At 43.6% G+C, this 12,993-nt stretch overlaps 1 protein-coding gene across 1 annotated transcript in view; it reads right to left on the bottom strand.

Annotated features, from left to right (window-relative positions):
• LOC111258931 (glutamate receptor ionotropic, kainate 2) overlaps positions 1-12,993 on the bottom strand; it is a 296,132-nt gene that overhangs the window by 35,794 nt on the left and 247,345 nt on the right. The window contains exon 5 of the mRNA XM_022830528.2: positions 2,034-2,363. Coding sequence (XP_022686263.1) covers positions 2,034-2,363 — 330 coding nt within the window. The remainder of the gene's footprint in view (positions 1-2,033; positions 2,364-12,993) is intronic.

Raw genomic sequence — 12,993 nt, 5'->3', positions numbered from 1 at the left:
CGTATTCCATGTTAAAAAGCTAAGCAAAGTGAATTCGGCAATAATCAAGACATTTCAAAATATGTATCAATAATAATGATAATAACAAAATTGAGAAACTTGGAAGTTGAGACGTTTCGTTTAGTCGTCGATCGACTGCAATTATGTTAGAAGTATCATAATACGATTGCCATTGTTACTCATGCCACGCGAGTTTTCCTTGGGTTATAACAGCGGTCTGCCAGCCGGTATTGGTCTGATGGGGCTCACCAGAGTTGGAGCCCTCTCAGGACTAAATCCGCTTGGGTCCCAATGAGTCAGTCAGATTTCCCGTTCATACGTGTGACTGGCGAGAAAGCGACGCACCGAGTTCGTCGTCCATTGACGTTCGCCGTATTGTTCGTGGTGACAGGCTGCCCGACAGCGGTAGCCGCAGTAACACCGCTGGCGGTTTGACCCTAACACTTCTTGGTTTTTGCTTTGGCTCACCTTGTCTCGTCCTACTTTTACCCAAGGACTTGCTCTATCCTATTATACCCAACTGCTGAACCCCACGTTATCCTCCTTCTATCTCGTAGGAATTACTCGCGCGGTATGGAGACTCACAAGATTAACTCGTCAGTTGTTTGTGGCTGGAACACTTTTCGTTGACCAGCTGAAGCAAGCGAATTAAATTAGGCTGCCGCCAGAGAAGAGCCGAGATCACGCCGTGATTGGAAGAAGAAAACGACTGAACGAACGGTTGGCGACGGCTGCAAGGAGCAGCCCTAGCTGGTCCCCTTCGTTGGTTCCCGATGAGGGGGCCTTAGGTCAGATCTGTGTGCTACTCCAAAGACCGAAACACGCGACCTGACTGGGGCAAGTCAGAACAGTGCAAAAGGCTTCAGATGGCCGAAAGATGGCGTGGATGGCTTAAACTTTCAATCAGCCTTTCTTTCTTCTTCGTTGCTCTTATCCTTACTCCACCTCCTCTTTTTGCGGCCCGAATCAGTCGGCCACACTGTCCACGGCCTGAGGCCCGGAGTTCTTGCTTTTTGTCATGGTGGCCTAATTTAGGCACTGAGCACTGTTGGCGTCGACATACGCTAGGACGACGCTGCCGCGCAAAGCTTGAGCGGTGGCGGCGCTACTGCGGCTGTACGTAATAACTCAAGATTGGTAACCTGACCCATGTTAACTGGAAACGACGACCAGCAAAAGGGGGTTAGATGCTTGCTCAGATAGTGACACGCCGTAAATCATCTTCCTTGACAGATGTGCTTCGTTGGGTAGATACCGTGATGGAGGCCGGTACAGGTGCAGGAAAAGGAGTTGGGATTCGGTAAGGTAGGCGTGAGAGAAGGTAAAGGACGGTTGCGAAAGCCGAGCTCCTCCGACGAAGCAGTGAAGCCCGTCGAATCCAAAGCCCCCTGTGCCATTCAGTATATTGTCCTCCTCTGGCCCTTACCGTGAGGCCTTTCACTGACACACAACTAGCGCACTTCATTTAACGAAAAGATGTTTATGGCACCCCAAAAGCCTTAAACAAACGTAAGTTTAATGGCAGCCCTCACGCTGCAATATGCCTGACGGCATAGAACAACATTCATCTGATTGTAGCTTTAAATATGCGTAAATCTTTTCAGCATGAACGCAGGCGTTGATTGTCATACTTTAAGGCTGTTCATTGAGAATCACTGGTTATAAAATCACTAGACTGATTTATGTAAAAACAGATATGACGTATGGTTCTATTCAGACCAACCTATAATTAATAACACCCTTATTTCGATATCTGCGAATAACTTATACTTTTGGCTTTTGTAGTAATGCATAGTACTGCTATATTGGTATCCCAGTCCTGGTCCCATTATAGTCGTAGTCGGAGAATTAGTCTTATTTCCCGCATTCCCCAAGTAGGCGTTTTTTTTTATTAAGTGCCATCAATTCTTGATTATTAAATCATCCCTGCAATTACATATATGTATATATATATATATATATACACAAAATAGTATGCCGACGTTGTTAGTAAAATCGCTCGAAGCACATGTGGGGTCCATGTGCGCACTCACCGGTCGCATGAGATTGATAAGGCTGCTGCCGTCTGAAGAGGACTCAGCCGCATCGCACGATATCACAGGGAAGTCGACCGCCTTGGTGAGGTCGAGCTGTTGTAGGCCCATCGCAAACAATTTAACGGCGTCGTACATGAGTGCCGTTTCTGTTTTGATGAGGTGCGGACCGGGAGCAGGCGGTGCCCGAACATGTTTCGGCTGCTGTGCAAGCCGCTTCCAATCATCGAGGAAGTTTTGCAGTTCCGGCGATTCGACGTCCACTAGCCGCAGGCCGGTGATCTTTGTTTGTCCGTACTTAAACTCCTCCAGATCCACCGTATGCAGATCCTGAAATTGACCAGACGGGAGAAAAAAACGTTAAATTGTGGGCGAGCATAACTAGACTTTGAATACTCAGAATGATTTTTACGATGATGATTATTAGTATAAGGCAAATTAGTCGTACAAATATATTCTGTGAAGACTATGGCGAAAGTAACTATTAGTGAGAATTCATAACGCTGAGTCGCGCGCGTAATGTCAAGTCAGCGCCGTTTCATTAAGTCTTCTGCCATCGTAGTAAGGAACCGTTCCTATTTCTAGTAGTAGCGATACGTGTACTACTTGAACATATGGCGCCGTATGTAAGCAGCTCTATATTGTGATTAGATACTCTGCAGTAGACTCCATCAGGCTAGACCTAACGCTCACCCTTCTAAACGCCCAAAATGTGCCCTCTTACTCTTTCAAGTCTTCGAAACGGCTTATATCACATGTGGTTCTGAAAGGCATTCTCCGTCGATTTATCATAGGTTTCGTCGTTTTTGTTGTGATCATTTTTGTCCTTGCTATCTTTTTGTTTATCATCATCATCATCACGCGGGGCATTGGTCGAATATACTGTACAAAGAGAAAAGGAGAAAGAGCAAAGCAAGGACGATCGCGAGCTTACATCCGGGAAGAACAGGCTAACGAACTTGAAATGTCCGCGCCGGCCAACGGAACGCCGAAATGATGCTAGATACCCTGAAGACCCCGCTTGGCTCATTCGCCCTAGCTCCGTAATTGCTTCTCCATTGGAGTACTCCACTTATCCTGGCTCATGCTTTTGAAAGGAGAAGGGAACAACCAGGAACTGGGTCCGCCTCGAAATGGAAGCGGCATAGCACACATACAGACTCATATGAGAAGAAAAGCAATATAGTACTTTGTTGAGAAGGGGGAGTACAGAAAAAAAAAAGGATCGGTTAAAAGAGCGCGCGCCACAGGAACGTATAGGCCCTACGAAAATGAAGGGGTTGTGTAGGAAGCCAACGAGAGTTGAAGGCTCTGAGTCGAAAATGATTGCCCTTCGTTTGTTGGGCAGAGATCAGTTCTCCTGCCAATCCTCAGATGCCGCGCACACACACTACCAAACACAGATCCGCAGACGATCACGTTCTCTACTAAGTCGACGACGGAGGCGCAGCTACTAGTCAGAGAGACAGACAGACACACATAACGAACAAAGGCCCATCATCTGCAAGTGGCTTCAAATCAAGCGTTAGCGGACAGTGATATCTCGGCTAATCTCGTCAAGCAAATGGCCTGATTGATAGCTAGCCTCCGTCTGTAGCTGGTTCAGATATAGACGCAGCCTTTTAGAAGCAGTACCGCTCTTGCCCAGCCTGACGATTCGGCTTGATATCCACTGTTCATCAATTATGGTTCCAGTTCATTCCGGCTTCTTCACTCGAAAGCAGAACGTTTCTTGCAAAGCTGCCGTTTCCCGGTAACATCTGCGGCAATCCGCACGCTGTCACACGATCATATTGAACGCATGACAAGTCAGCGCCTTCGGAAGAGTCTCTATAGTTCCATGCTGAAATCTGTTCAAGTCAAATGCTTGAACTGGAAATTGCTAACTTCGCCACTACGTACGTTGCTACAATCGTTGAGGGCGCCGATTTTGTAGAGAGGGCTTTCGGACATGCGTCATCATAGATTATTGTTTGCATGTAGATTGCAGCGAAGGGACGTCAGTTAATATTAACCAGAGATTAGCTGATTGGTAGTAATAATAGAAAAGGAGAAGCATATTATATGCAAGTAGAGCTTTGTTGCACGGTTGGTCTTTTTAATAAGGGAAACCTGGTTTTAACAGGTCCCTGAGTGCGAAATCTTTTCGGCTTCAATGTGTTCCTGCGAATCTTAATCAGAGTCTCTACCAGCCTGAATTCCCGATGGTCTTCTTCAGGCTAGATTAGCAATAGCAGAAATCGTGTCTTTACAAATTGTTTACAAATATCACAAACATATCCGTTTTTCCATTGTTATCAGCGAGGCGGAATTCATTTATATATAGTCCACCGTGCTTTATCCGTTACAGAAATTCGCGAATCCGTTGTATTCTTGGCAAGGCTTGTCATTTGAAGACCTAATGTTAGCCATTTTAAAAAGCCGTCTCTCTGTTGTTGTTATAAGAAAAGTCAACCTATATTGGACCACAATCGACAAAAGGGGGAATTATGGCCAACCCCTCTTGCAAATGCACCGCTAGAAATAGATGACTGGAAATATGGCTGGAAGAAAAATAATTTCACAAATTATTTTCCAACCAAAGAAAGAGACTGCTGACGATGACGTGTTATTTTGATAATGTCGCAGCAAGAGAAAACAAAAGTCAGGAGTCGAAAGGACTGTTTGAGATTCGGCGTCTGAAAAGTTGTTTCCAAACATGTCTGCCCCAGTCCTGTATTTCAATAAATCAAATAATAGAAATAATACTAATAATATTTTTATTATAATAGCAATGGTCGTCAAGTAGCGTTCTGATAAGGAAATAGTAGCGGTCGCGCGCGCAACCAGATATCACAAATGATGATGACGACGGCGACGAAAAATAATGAAAAATCCCTATGACAGCATTAGCCGTCAAACTCACACTGACGATCTTCAGATGAGGTAGTTTGTATGGCCTCTGATTGAAGTAGATCAGGACTTTGAAATTTCGCTAGGAACACATAGCCTAATAGAACTATTACACAAATAGAATATTTTGAAACAATAAATTACCTTTAAATTCATACCTCTATCCAGCGTTGCTGTTTCAATTGATGCAACCTAACATTTCTAGGACATCTTTTAATAGGCTAGAGACGGCTCCCGGAGCGAAATTTTTATCATCAAAAAATCATTATACTGATGCGAAAAGCATGGCATAGATGCCACGTCACATTAACTAAATGACTCGTAATGTTGCCGGCAGAAAAAGCAATAGCACTGGCGGCTTTTCTCTATTAGCCGACAAGCACAATGCGATAATAATGATTATTACTTCTAATTTATCACTGCTTACGGAATGGAACCAATCTGGTAGACTTTCTAAAAAGCAGCCATCGAACCGTAAGTAAGTTATCATTTGAGTGCAAACTTCTTAACTGCAACATGTCAAACGAAATATAATTTGTTCTTATCGATAAATACTAGTTATCCTTAAAATGCGTACGATAAAATAGAGTCTTCGCTTGTCTTCTACATCAGCCTTCACTGTATACAGTCTATAAACTCTACTAGAAAGAAAAGTTCGCTTCGGTGACCTGTCAATACACTTCCATCGATAGAATAATTAATTTACTAGAAATCCCTGAAACTGTCTTCGAACTACGTTTGCTTGGGTGACTTTTCCCATCGGACATTCTTGCCGCATCAGTAAAGTCTAACCCTTAACAATATCCTTCGGATGTACGCAACCCCAACATCAGTGCTTCGTATCAGTAAGGGCGCAAATTATAAAATGTTGCGCACAAACCTAAGTATGAAGTAGAAATGGCGTAGTTGTTCCTTTATTTGTTCTTCGTTCTCTATGTTGGCCGCTTAGCCTCGCTGATCACCATCGGCCTATCAAGCTAAGGGAAAACAGCGTGATTAGTATATTCGGTAGCGTTTTCCTGCCCTTCTATGGCCTTTCGCCATTTTCCATAGTGGATTCTCCTGATTATCCACCTCGAATTACCCCGTACTCTTAATATCACCGAGACCACTGCGGTGGCCATGGGATGTCCTTAATGACTTTCAATCGTAAATCAATGGATGAACCGGCGCCGCCACCATCGCCCACACCCGCCGAACATCGCTGCGGCCTTGTCAGCCTGATCGTGACTGTAATGGCTTCGGTGGTCCTACTGGTCATAGGGGCTAACTGGCGTTGGTTGCCAAAATGACTATTGATCTCTGTTTTAGCAAGAAGACCTGAACGTTCCATGGGGATGTCAGGGGGATCTGGGCCCACATCTCTTAAAGCGTGCGCGAAGATATTGAGAAAATCAATGAACAATTTTTTTTCTATCTGTTGACGCCCTTTGCTGGCTGAACTGGAATTTCTAGGTGAACAGCCGTGCTCAACCAGGCCCCTCTCATCACTGGCGGGACTTGCCCCTTAGCAATCTTAGATTTTTTGACAACCAGGCGGCGCTGTTCCGATGCTGACCGTCTCGAGTATGAACAATGGCTGTGTCAGTATTCGTTGCGGTGTAGAATGAAGGTTGTCAACAAAGTACGGCAGAGACGAGTGGGAACCAGCGGATAAAAACAACGAGCGAAACTGATAACGATTGACGTGAACGTGCAATGAGGAAACCAGATCGAAATGGAAACAAAGCGTATTTCAAATGAGTAAACTGCGAATAACACTACTGTGTAGGACGGGTCACGGTAAATGTTTGTGCGGTGGCATCAGTAAATTGCTATTCTTAGCTCTTTAGCGACCAGGTAGCACTGTTGTAATGCTTACGCTATTGAACATATTTCTATAATTATATATAACATTAACTATTTACAATAATTTGATCGAAGGTGGAGCCTTTTGAACGACACGTGTTATCATAAGTATATAGTCAAAGAACATGCTTTGCCTAATCATAAGTTTTCCCTTGAATCAGTGTTTCAGAAGCCTTCGAGCTCTCGATGAACCTTAAACAGATAATCTCCTGCTGTTTCCGAATTTATTTGAAGAAGCCCCCTTTACGAAGTGACAGCATTTGCGGGATGTTCTGGACAACACAAGTTCTGATCAGATCATTAGTACATTAGAACAGATCATTAGTACAGACTTCATTGTCAGCATATCTGTGTATAACACATCTTTGCCAAACCGAACTTTGCTTTTTGTACTATTTGATATAATGCGAAAGCGATGAAACTACATCATGGCACTAAATAAGAAATTAGCGTGTTGGAAGAAGTACGCTAGAAACTGTAACATATGCGTGTCTGCTATTTCGGTAGTTCAATTCAATTCATACCGATCAAGGGATAATATCATAGATCATCACTTTTGAAGCTCCGAGGCAAACATGAGTCTCGCGTTTGAGATTGGCGTTACACTAAAGGATGTCATACGCTCTGTTCAGATGACTATACGACGTTTAAACGTTGCTTTCGGACCGCCTAGGCTAAACGGGACAAATATCCGACCGTTCGATGCCGGGCAATCGAAAGGCTCACGTCAAGATGCTTTATTCGGGATACTGGATATACACCTTTTGACCGCCCCCGATGACTACGGCGAACATTACCTTATTGGTCTTGAATTTTCTTGGTTGCATATATATCCATAAGAGTAGTTAACGATCGAAATTGAAAAAATGTCAGTGACATCGATCAGTTGCATCTGTACAGCTTTTTAGGTATTTAATAGGACATTCAACTCAGCGGATATTACAGTCGTGGCATTGCATGAATGTCGCCACCGCCTACACTCGGTCCGTGCCACACCGTTCGGCTTTCCCGAGCAAACACATAGGCTCATCATGAACAGTGCGGCGAGAGAAGACAAAAAAGGAAGATAGCAGATATGAATTTCGTCTCCCCTCGTTGATGTGCGTTCTGTAGTTTAGAGAGCTGTGTGAGGGATGCAATGGAGGCGGCTACCTACTGGGACTAGTAGGTGGGTGGGACGTATCGTTTGGACTTCAACGTGTACCTTTCAAGGAACGCTTGCTGAAACAAGTGAGCGTTGCGCAGAGGGAGCCTGACGGTCGGCGGAAGCTTCAGAACAAGGACGAAGCAGGCTGGACTCGCTATAGCCTGAGCTGGCCGCTGTTGAACTGCTGCTGAAGCTCGAAATCTTTACCGCTGGCCTGAGTGTAGCAGGCAAGCGACGTACACACGTGAGAGCAGGCTTCAGACCGCTTGGACCGGCACTGTCGTTCGCGTCTGCTGCCAAGAAAGTGGCTGCTGAATAAAGGGTCCAGAGGGACAAGAAGAAGAAGGCTTTGGAATCCATTTCAAGTATTTTTCATCGAGCCTCCCTTCCTTCTACCAACGGCGAAGCAGTGGGTCTCCCAATGGAGAGCTAACGCTGGCCAGCAGTCAAATCCAGCCATTACTACCGGTGGCTGTTTTGTGGGATGGCGATATGTTGTCCAAAGGCAGCACCGGCGCCCTATTATAAAGCACGGCACTGGTTTCTAACTACGTCTTGCTATCCGACATACTTTTTGGTTTTCGTGGAGACCGGGACCTAATGTAGACCACCTACCGACTGACCAGGATGACTGGATTCCATGGTCCAGCCTTGGTGGCGGTATAGCAAGACGCTCTACATCACAACTGACACACTAGCGAGATCTTTGAAAGGCGATCATTCCTCAAATCCTCAAATTGTCACTGAATTTAATTAAAAGAACTTCCCCCTTTCTGGTCCATAGTCAATCCCGGTCCGAGCAGGTACAGAAAGCTCTATCGGCGGCGCCAGCAACGCTGACTAAATTTCCTTTACTCTTATCACTATATTGGAAAGAGCTATTTCCCCACGAGGCGTCACTCCGTCCATTCGCTCTCATTATGGTGTATCTAACTCTCCGGGGTTTTACCCCTTTCGTTCGAAGATCATGACATCGTAGAGCTGCCTATAGAATTTGTAAATGATACATACTTCAGTTATTATGTATAAACCTTTAGTATTTTTGTAACGACTATTCATTTTGTTTTTCCCTGCGAAATAGCAGTACGGCGAAAGGAAGCGTGAAAGTCGCACGGGCAGCAGCAGTAGCCAACTGTTGGGTTTACTAGTTAGACGTCATAGGAAGGGATGTACCTTCGAGATTTGAAACGAGAAAAGCAAAAAGAAGGCTTGGAACTCCCAGTCAGAACCGGCTACTAAAACAATCGAAACGAGCGATGCAACAAGGGGTTCATCGGACTGCAAAAACGTTTTCGCTCTGTCTTATCTATCATCTACAAAACGATACATTGCCCATGCACAGTGGTTATTTGCTCTCCCGTTTTGTCGAAAATTCGCTAGGTGCGACTTGTAATACATCTTGTTAGGCGCTCTAAAGTGTCAGTAGAAGGGGTGCAACGCTAGGCATCGTTCGGGAATCTGTCTACTGGCATTAGGCCAACTCCATGCGCTATCTAGATAACTTACAGATGAAGTGTCCTTTATTTAGCGTTGTAGGCCTTGGTGTTGGCCGCGGGTCAAGCTTGAAGCTGACGACACGCAGAAGGAATAAAAGTTGTTATCTTTTAATATATTCAATAGCATGCTAGGCCCTCTTTCTAAATAGGAATTACTTCAAAACGAAAAACGCCATAGGTACTCGGGCGCAAAACATTTCAGTGTTCTTCAGTTCAGTTTAAATCGACCTATATGTTCTGTTAAGAAAAACTTGCCGATGTATTCCTATCACCCAGTTCACATAAATCTCACAAAGCGATTTTGATTTTTTTAATATTTCAATAAAGTGTAATATCAGAAAAATCCATATTAAAGCAATATATTATCTCAGTGTAAAATAGACGAGTCTGACAGCAAAGGAATTGGCAAGCTTCAACAATGTGTCTTTGATTCGGAAGGGACCTGGTGTTAATAAACAACTTTTAATCGTGAATTGAGTTTTAGCGCATCAAAGAGCCTTGAGGTGGTCATATACGTTAGCGCATAGCAAAAGTAGCTTTTAAATGCAATAGCTTTTATGAACTACGTAGCAGATTAAGCTGATATCGCCCTAGTAATTGTTGCCCCCCACAGATTTACTCAAGCTAAATCTAATCCGGCATGCTGATAAAGATTCCCAAAAGCAAGCTTTTACAACGTTAACGTACAATCGACTTGAAATTAGGTCGCACGCTATCGATTACAAGCAGATAATGGTGCTTCGAACCGCATTGGATCGTTCTTTAAAGAACGATCAATCCTTAATAACCTCTCGAAACGTCATGACGTTTTATTTTATATAACTCGATATCCAACATATTGAGTAGTAGTGGAAATAACATATGTTTATATGGAGAGAATATATATGGCGCTTCTGCTGCTTACACCGTTACTTAATGTATCGCGGCTCGAGTTCTAGAGAACGGAGTATTACGAAACCTCGACAAATTATTAAGAAATGGTCGCCCTTATATTCCATATAAATCTTCCACAGCGATTGGAAAGACAGTAATTTCCATTATTTTGGATAGAGATTTTTTGTGCCGTTATCTCGATGTATTTCAACATAATTTGGTTAGTCTAAATCACCGAGTTGTTAAGATTCGGTTTTGGAACCAAACACACCGTTCTGAATTAGTGCTCAAGAAAGCTTAATCTAAATACCATAGAAAACCTATGTGGGCATTTCCTCAACTCGTGTGGAAAAAGTCCGTTGAGAAAGCTCGTATACTAGGCAGAAAAAAATCAAATTAAGGTATTGTATGATTTGTTCCTAAATCGTATGTTCTGAAGTCATCAAGGCGCCGGCAAGGTTGCCGTAAACGTTACGGTAAAGAGTAAAAGGTGTCTCGAATCTGCGGTTACGGGCCGGGTAAGCTTTAGAAATGATTCAAGTGAAATGCAAGTACTCTGGAAAGAAACTACATAGTGAAGGATGTTGAGGAACAGTTCCCTCTCAATTGAATATTAAAATAAGGATCGGGAAATAACTGTTTTCGGGTCGGGCTCTGTACATAAGACGGTGAGATTACCACTTTGGTCCCTAAAAAACCTGATTAGAGTGCTCGTGCAGATTAACTGGTTGCCTCGTTTAGCCATTAACTGGGTACAGGCATCACAAGGCGAAGAGCAAATCTTCTGAAAGCAAACACAGGACGTTTATAGCGCGTCGTCTAGAAAAAGCCATTTAGAAAGCATGAATTCAAATCTAAGTTGTTGGAACGCGTCCTCTATGATCCTCCCTCATAAGAACCTGGCCAAGGTCACCATTTAGGTCCCACATAAGGACAGCTCAGCCAAGAGACGTGATCCGGATCTCTCGATAGGAGTCGACAATTTCTTAAAGCTATTTCATGCATAAAATCTACATATAAATATGTAGATTTCTCACGTCTAATAACTACGCATTAACTCGTGATTAATTACTACGAATTAAGTAAATCAAATCTATAGCTGCAAATCAAAATTGGTCCTAATCTACGCTTACTTTTCAGTGATAAATACCAGGCCTCCCGTCTTGTTGTGGCTAATGATATTTTACTTGCCATTATTCGTATACTGGTAGCTTGAGCCTGACGATGACAATAAACTATAGCAAGTTATAACAAACGTAGAGCGATTTCTAACATCCCTGCCCCCTAACACCCCAGATCAGCTTTCTGTTCGTCACTCTAGACCGTTAGGTGCTATCGAAGTCATAATCGCCAATATAACCATCGTATACAGATGGTGCCAGCTAAGGGGACAGGGGTGTATTTCGTCTAATTGTACTTATTGTGGTAGTCTTATTGAAAGGACGCCAGTCACTGGTTACTGCACGTATATATTTAGAGAAACAGGACAGATGAAGCAGCGTTTTGCATGTTCCTACTTGTGCTGCTTAGAACGGAGAATGTATCAAATTAAATATAGCACGTCGGCTCCCGTTGCTGCTTCTGTCGGTAACCAATTGGACTGTTCGCAGAATGAGAAAAATCCATTGACCAGGCAGAAGTTACTACGGATAAAGAGCTTCGATCATAAATTATCAATGATCTTTGCTTATCGTTATCAGTCCCTGCTTTTAGCTCTATTGTCCAACTATTTTGAGCTCGTATATCGCCTCTTCAAGCAGTTTTTTCGTCAGCCTTTTATCTTTATGGGCTACAGAAAGATCACCTTTCGAAATTATCACACGTACGTATTCTAAATAGTTTTATCGTTAACAAGATGTATTCTTCTTCATTTGTAAGCGTAAGAACCAATTTCACTTTCTCATTGGGGCAAGCACAGATAAACTTCTAACAGATGAGACTAGCAAATGTGATGCTGCATTTCGTTCGCTCATAGCAAATGCGTAATGTATTAGTGAACACTGCCATCTTTCTTTTGTTCACGTTGCCGCTATTCTTACAGCTATTTTTTTTTTGTTTTTTCGTCGAGCCTTCAAATGTTGTTAAACATGAAGGTTCACAGTTTCCTGAATATATTTAAAACCATCCAGCCACCTCGAAAGGGAATGACCAATGCAACAAAGAAAGAAGATGAGTCGGAGAACGGAAAAGTACGACGACGTTTCTTCGCTGGGTACCTATATTTTTTTTGCCATTTTGCCACGAGTCAGGCAAGCATGCAGGATCGTCAACGATGAGCAGCGTCGCGCTAACTGCACTGCTATGTATATGCATACATATATAGTACTGATGCGCTGCATTAGCCTGCATTAGTTTGCTAGCCAAGTGAGTACTGTCTGGAAACGACCGCACGGCCTCAGAGCCGCGTGTGTCCTGGCCCTGTTACCTGATAAAAACTTTTCAACGGGTATTCTCCGAAAACGAATACTTACTACCCACACAGACTCCCCGCGTTCACCCTCTGGGGGTAGAGAAACCGGTCGTACCAGTGGTTATGGCAATGGCGGTTGCCACCAATATTACCATCGTCATCATCACCTCCTAGTTGCTCTGCACCCATAGTTTGTTTCTTTCCCTTTTACCAAAAGCCCTCCTCTTCTTTATGCCGTTTTTTGCCTCGCCTTCAGCCTCCTCCTCCGGCAGCAAAATCTGCGTAAATGTCGCG

This window comes from Varroa jacobsoni, unplaced genomic scaffold (genome assembly GCF_002532875.2).
Source record: "Varroa jacobsoni isolate VJ856 unplaced genomic scaffold, vjacob_1.0 scaffold_26, whole genome shotgun sequence".
Lineage (NCBI taxonomy): Eukaryota > Metazoa > Arthropoda > Arachnida > Mesostigmata > Varroidae > Varroa > Varroa jacobsoni.
The sequence above is the reverse complement of the archived record's forward strand: the minus strand, read 5'-3'. Positions and strand labels throughout refer to the sequence as shown.